A 7721-nucleotide genomic window follows, 5' to 3' on the forward strand; every position below is an offset into this window, starting at 1 on the left:
ACAAACAACCTCAAGAATCAGAATTCCTCACTTGACTCACTACTGTGCGTCTCTCATCACTTTGGTTCCGTCTCCTATTCACTGCAGAAGTGGTATTTCCTCTATATTATAATACTTCTTATTGATGCTTTCTGTTGCATTACATTCTTGGGGGAGACGCTGTATAGGTTCGCACTGGCACTTTGTCTATATTGGCCATCCTTTTTGCACGAGCACTTTCATTTGTATGCTTCACTCTAAATACTTTTTCACATTTTTGGCATTTTTATGGTGCTATCTCCATGTGATATCTATGAATATTAACAATATTGCACAGATCTATGCACATTTTTTCTGCGTTTTTATTGTATGCTTCACTGAAAATATTTTTTATATTTTTGCAATGTGTTCTTGAGAGATCGCACATATATATATATACCGTATTTCGCGCCGTATAAGACGCTCCGGCATATAAGACGCACCCAGGTTTAGAGGGCAAAAACCAGGGAAAAAAAAATATAAACTAAACCTGGTGCGTCCATATTTCAGGAGCGTCTTGTACATGACCTCCCCCAAATGGTGCCCTCCTGTGTCCCCATGTCTCCCCCAGGTGTCCTCCTGTCACCCCCAGTTGTCCTCCTGTACCCCCATGTGTCAGTGCTGTACCCCCATGTGTCAGTGCTGTACCCCCAAGTGTCCTCCTGTCCCTCCCAAGTGTCCTCCTGTCCCCCCCAAGTGTCCTCCCAAGTGTCCTCCTGTCCCCCCAAGTGTCCTGTCCCCCCAAGTATCCTGTCCCCCCAAGTGTCCTCCTGTCCCCCCCAAGTGTCCTCCTGTACCCCCAAGTGTCCCCCAGTGTCCTCCCAAATGTGCTCTTGTCCCCCCCAAGTGTCCTCCTGTCCCCCCAAGTGTCCTGTCCCCCCAAGTGTCCTGTCTCCCCAAGTGTCCTCCTGTCCCTCCCAAGTGTCCTCCTGTACCCCCAAGTGTCCTCCTGCCCCCCAAGTGTCCCCCAGTGTCCTCCCAAATGTGCTCCTGTCCCCCCCAAGTGTCCTCCTGTCCCCCCCAAGTGTCTTCCCAAAGTGCTCCTGGCCCCCCGAGTGTCCTCCCGAGTGCCCTCCTCACTGTGTATCCCACTGTGAGTCCTCCCCCCCCTCTGTCGCTGGGTCCCCCCCCCTCTGTCGCCGGGTCCCCCCCCCTCTGTCGCCGGGTCCCCCCCTCTGTGAGAAGCGGCAGCGTCAGAAGCTTACCTCCTCCATCTTGCCCGCGGCGACTGAAGGCCTCCGGCTCCTGTGGGCGGCTTCCTCTAGTGCCGGCTTGTAATGACGCGTCATTGATGACGCGTCATTGATGACGCGTCATTACAAGCCGGCACTAGAGGAAGCCGCCCACAGGAGCCGGAGGTCTTCAATCGCCGCGGGCAAGATGGAGGAGGTAAGCTTCTGACGCTGCCGCTTCTCACAGAGGGGGACCCGGCGACACAGGGGGGGTGACCCGGCGACACAGGGGGAGGTGGAGGCAAGCGGGGAGGACTCACAGCGGCAAGGCAGGGAATACCCGATGGCGTCGGGTCGGCGGTTTGTATCGGCGGGCGTCCGTAAGTCGGGGATTCCCTGCCTTTGCCGTATAAGACGCAGGGACTTTTTCTCCCCATTTATTGGGGAGAAAAAGTGCGTCTTATACGGCGGAAAATACGGTATATACATACACACTGTTTATGGAATTAGTATTACTAGACATTTGGCATAGTTTATTATTATGTTGTATATTAATCTGCATAACAGGAACTATAGAGCCTTTCCTATATATTATTAGTCTGTATACAGACATGGATGTCATGCGGCCATGCCTTATTTTTACCATTGCTTTTAATCATGCACATTTAATACAATAGAGAGTTTCTGAACAGTGAAGCTGTGATTAATTTTGATTTCATCAATTATGACTTCAGAGTGGGAATTCTGATTCTTGAGGTGGTTTGTGCAGGTCAAGTGACAGGCAGCCGATTGGGACAATCAAAGTGCGGGGATAACGTCCTTTAAAGGGAAGGTTCAGGCACAGGCATAAAAAAATAAAAATCCAAAACCACTTACCCGGGGCTTCCTCCAGCCCGTGGCAGGCAGGAGGTGCCCTCAGCACTGGAACTGCAGGGGCTCAGGGTAGGGCGAGTGGAGCTCTTGTCATTGCTAATTAGCAGGCATAAGTTTATAGCACTCGCTATGCTACTCTGATAAGGCCCCGTTAACTCTGATAAGGCACCAATAAGGCCCCTTAAAGGTGCGTACACACGCACTACTACAGAGAATGACGGGTTCGTCAGACCCTCCCGCTGGGCAGGCGTTCTCCCGACAGTAGTGCGTGTGTACAGTCTGTCTGCAGACTGATGAGGCTGTTTCTGAACGATCCGATCAGTGGATCTACCAGCCTTATCAGTCTGCAGACAGACTGTACACACGGCACTACTGTCGGGAGAACGCCTGCCCAGCGGGAGGGTCTGGCGGACCCGTCGTTTTCTGTAGTAGTGCGTGTGTACGCACCTTAAGTCTGATAAGGCCCCTTAACTCTGATAAGGCACAGTATGGCTCACTAACCCAGTATTAAGGCTCACTAACCGGCTTAGCGCTAGTTAGTGAATCTAGGCCAAGGAGTCCACAGACCTGACAAACACTACAGTGCACAGGAGAAATAGGAAGAACTGGAAGTATCTGCCTGTGGCTGATCCCAGGTGAGGGAGCAGAGAAATGCATCTCCCAATTCTCCATCTGGCTGGGATAATCCACCCTGTATGCCCCGCCCAGATTCACTGATAACACAGGAAGTGATAGATATTACCCGAGATTTACTGCCGATGCTTTCTCTTGGATGATATCAAAACATCTGGAGAAAGAGCTATGAAATATTTGAGTCAGATCAGCACATATTGCGGAGAATGAGACCTGTGTGCTCCTTGTGTCCTCTGCTGCTCCCAAAGACCAAACACGCATGAATTATTATATTTCATTTCAGAGAAAACCATATCTCTGTAAAGGAAGGTGGAAGACATTCAGGGCTCGTTCACATTGCATTCCATTTGCTTTAGCATTTGGAGGTTTTTTTTCCTCCCCCCGGCGCTCGGGTGGGCGCTGCGGTTTTTGTAAAGCGCTTTAATAAGCGCTTTTGCAGAGCGATTGCATTTTTTCACCACTCCCTGACGCAAGTTAGAGGTGGGCAAAGTCACACTTACAGCTCATAGCAGGTGTCATTGTGGCAAGGCTTGTGGCTCTCAACCCTCTCCTGAATATGCTGCAGATATGGAAGCCAGCGGCCATCTGATGAGAGAATAGAGCAAGATAACACAGAGATTCCACCTAATCCTATAGCTCCCATCCCCTACCTGAAGACCTCCTCCCCACTATCCATACGCCTCACACCTGGAGACCTCCAATCCACACACCTCATACCTGGAGACCTCCAAACCATACGCCTCATACCTGAAGACCTCCTCCCCACTATCCATATGCCTCACACCTTGAGACCTCCCATCCACACACCTCATACCTGGAGACCTCCAAACCATACGCCTCATACCCGGAGACCTCTCATCCATACGCCTCACACCAGAGACCTCCCATCCATACGCCTCATACCTGGAGACCTCCCATCCATACACCTCATATCTGGAGACCTGCCATCCACACTATCCATACGCCTCACACCTGGAGACCTCCAATCCATACGCCTCATATCTGGAGACCTCCCATCCATACGCCTCATACCTGAAGACCTCCTCCTCACTATCCATACGCCTCATACCTGGAGACCTCCCATCCATACACCTCATACCTGGAGACCTCCCAACCACACACCTCATACCTGGAGACCTCCCAACCACACACCTCATACCTGAAGACCTCCTCCCCACTATCCATACGCCTCATACCCGGAGACCTCCCATCCATACACCTCATACCTGGAGACCTCCCATCCGTACGCCTCATACCTGGAGACCTCCCCTCCATACACCTCATATCTGGAGACCTCCCATCCATACACCTTATATCTGGAGACCTCCCATCCACACACCTCATACCTGGAGACCTCCCATCCACACACCTCATATCTGGAGACCTCCCATCTATACACCTTATATCTGGAGACCTCCCATCCACACACCTCATACCTGGAGACCTCCCAACCACACACCTCATACCTGGAGACCTCCAATCCATACGCCTCATACCCCGAGACCTCCCATCCATACACCTCATACCTGGAGACCTCCCATCCATACGCCTCATACCTGGAGACCTCCCATCCATACACCTCATACCCCGAGACCTCCCATCCATACACCTCATACCTGGAGACCTCCCATCCACACACCTCATACCTGGAGACCTCCAATCCATACGCCTCATACCCGGAGACCTCCCATCCACACACCTCATACCTAGAGACCTCCCAACCACACACCTCATACCTGGAGACCTCCCATCCATACACCTCATACCTGGAGATCTCCAATCCACACGCCTCACACCGGAGACCTCCAATCCATACACCTCATACCTGGAGACCTCCCATCCATACACCTCATATCTGGAGACCTCCCATCCATACACCTCATACCTGGAGACCTCCAATCCATACACCTCATATCTGGAGACCTCCCATCCATACACCTCATATCTGGAGACCTCCCATCCATACACCTCATATCTGGAGACCTCCAATCCATACGCCTCATACCTGGAGACCTCCAATCCATACGCCTCATACCCGGAGACCTCCCATCCATACACCTCATATCTGGAGACCTCCCATCCATACACCTCATATCTGGAGACCTCCAATCCATACGCCTCATACCTGGAGACCTCCAATCCATACACCTCATACCCGGAGACCTCCCATCCATACACCTCATACCCGGAGACCTCCCATCCATATGCCTCTTACCTGGAGACCTCCCATCCATACGCCTCACACCAGAGACCTCCAATCCATATGCCTCATACCTGGAGACCTCCAATCCATACACCTCATATCTGGAGACCTCCCATCCATACACCTCATACCTGGAGACCTCCAATCCATACACCTCATATCTGGAGACCTCCCATCCATACACCTCATACTTGGAGACCTCCAATCCATACGCCTCACACCGGAGACCTCCAATCCATACGCCTCATACCCGGAGACCTCCCATCCATACGCCTCATACCCGGAGACCTCCCATCCATACACCTCATACCTGGAGATCTCCAATCCACACGCCTCACACCGGAGACCTCCCATCCATACACCTCATATCTGGAAACCTCCCATCCATACACCTCATATCTGGAGACCTCCCAACCACACACCTCATACCTGGAGACCTCCCATCCATACACCTCATACCTGGAGACCTCTCATACACCTCATGCCTGGAGACCTCCCATCCATACACCTCATACCTGGAGACCTCCCAACCACACACCTCATACCTGGAGACCTCCCAACCACACACCTCATACCCCGAGACCTCCCAACCACACACCTCATACCTGGAGACCTCCCATCCATACACCTCATACCTGGAGACCTCCCAACCACACACCTCATACCTGGAGACCTCCCTCCACACACCTCATACCTGGAGACCTCCCTCCACACACCTCATACCTATAGACCTCCCATCCATACGCCTCACACCTGGAGACCTCCCAACCACACACCTCATACCTGGAGACCTCCCAGCCATACACCTCATTCCCAGAGACCTCCCATCCACACGCCTCATACCTGGAGACCTCCCAGTCATACACCTCATTCCCAGAGATCTCCCATCCATACGCTTCGTACCCAGAGACCTCCCATCCATACACCTCATACCTGGAGACCCCCTACCCCTCCTCCTCATACCTGGAGACCCCCGGCCCCTCCTCCTCATACCTGGAGACCCCTGGCCCCTCCTCCTCACACCTGGAGACCCCCTGCCCCTCATATCTGGAGACCCCTGGCCCCTCCTCCTCATACCTGGAGACCCCATGCCCCTCCTCCTCATACCTGGAGACTCCCTGCCCCTCCTCTTCATACCTGGAGACTCCCTGGCCCCTCCTCTTCATACCTGGAGACTCCCTGGCCCCTCCTCCTCACACCTGGAGACCCCATGCCCCTCCTCCTTATACTTGGAGACCCCCTGCCCCTCCTCCTCATACCTGGAGACCCCCTGCCCCTCCTCCTCATACCTGGAGACCCCATGCCCCTCCTCCTCATACCTGGAGACTCCCTGGCCCCTCCTCCTCACACCTGGAGACCCCCATGCCCCTCCTCCTCATACCTGTAGACCCCTGGCCCCTCCTCCTCATACCTGTAGACCCCCTGGCCCCTCCTCCTCATACCTGGAGACTCCCTGGCCCCTCCTCCTCACACCTGGAGACCCCATGCCCCTCCTCCTCATACCTGTAGACCCCCTGGCCCCTCCTCCTCATACCTGGAGATCCCCTGCCCCTCCTCCTCATACCTGGAGACCCCCTGCCCCTCCTCCTCATACCTGGAGACCCCCTGCCCCTCCTCCTCATACCTGGAGACCCCCTGCCCCTCCTCCTCATACCTGGAGACCCCCTGCCCCTCCTCCTCACACCTGGAGACCCCCTGGCCCCTCCTCCTCATACCTGTAGACCCCCTGGCCCCTCCTCCTCATACCTGTAGACTCCCTGGCCCCTCCTCCTCACACCTGGAGACCCCATGACCCTCCTCCTCATACCTGGAGACCCCCTGGCCCCTCCTCCTCATACCTGGAGACCTTATGCCCCTCCTCCTCATATCTGGAGACCCCCTGGCCCCTCCTCCTCATACCTGGAGACCCCCTGCCCCTCATACCTGGAGACCCCCTGCCCCTCCTCCTCATACCTGGAGACCCCCGGCCCCTCCTCCTCACACCTGGAGACCCCCTGCCCCTCCTCCTCATACCTGGAGACCCCCTGCCCCTCCTCCTCACACCTGGAGACCCCCTGGCCCCTCCTCCTCATACCTGTAGACCCCCTGGCCCCTCCTCCTCATACCTGTAGACTCCCTGGCCCCTCCTCCTCACACCTGGAGACCCCATGCCCCTCCTCCTCATACCTGTAGACCCCCTGGCCCCTCCTCCTCATACCTGGAGACCCCCTGGCCCCTCCTCCTCATACCTGGAGACCTTATGCCCCTCCTCCTCATATCTGGAGACCCCCTGGCCCCTCCTCCTCATACCTGGAGACCCCCTGCCCCTCCTCCTCACACCTGGAGACCCCCTGCCCCTCCTCCTCACACCTGGAGACCCCTGGTCCCTCCTTCTCATACCTGAAGACCCCCTGGCCCCTCCTCCTCACACCCCATGCGGTAGCCCCGCCCACACTCACCCCCTCCCCCCTCAGCAGTGCAGGCCGGGGGGACACACAGGAGGAGGAGCAGCAGCAGCACGGCTCCGGCCTCCATAGCTCTTCCCTTCTGAGGCTTCTCCAGCTGCCACCTCCAAGATGGCGGCGCACAATTCCCGGGGTTTCCCTGATTACTGTGAGGGGCGGGGCAGAAACACATGTGAAGGCGGGGCTACTTGTATCTTGGTGAGACGTTAGCTCCGCCCACTTAGGCTCCAGCGTTTGGTCCTCCAAATCTCCGCCCATGCGTCCCGCCCACCGGAACATAACCCCTCCCCGCTTCTCTCGCCAGCACTCGCTGGGCGGGACGAGCTCAGTAACCCCGCCCCCCTGAGCTTTCTGTGTCTCCGTCTATAGATTCCTCCG

General features: G+C 55.3%; 1 protein-coding gene across 1 annotated transcript in view; it reads right to left on the reverse strand.

Moving 5' to 3' along the window:
- Positions 1-7715, reverse strand: part of POGLUT1 (protein O-glucosyltransferase 1) — a 46796-nt gene extending 39081 nt beyond the window's left edge. The window contains exons 1-2 of the mRNA XM_068271025.1: positions 7338-7715; positions 3197-3281 (exon numbers count right to left, since the gene is read on the reverse strand). Of these exons, the coding sequence (XP_068127126.1) occupies positions 3197-3281; positions 7338-7515 (263 nt within the window). The 5' untranslated portion in view covers positions 7516-7715. The remainder of the gene's footprint in view (positions 1-3196; positions 3282-7337) is intronic.
- Between the last annotated feature and the right edge of the window lie 6 nt (positions 7716-7721).

The sequence above is a fragment of the Hyperolius riggenbachi genome, chromosome 2 (genome assembly GCF_040937935.1).
Source record: "Hyperolius riggenbachi isolate aHypRig1 chromosome 2, aHypRig1.pri, whole genome shotgun sequence".
Lineage (NCBI taxonomy): Eukaryota > Metazoa > Chordata > Amphibia > Anura > Hyperoliidae > Hyperolius > Hyperolius riggenbachi.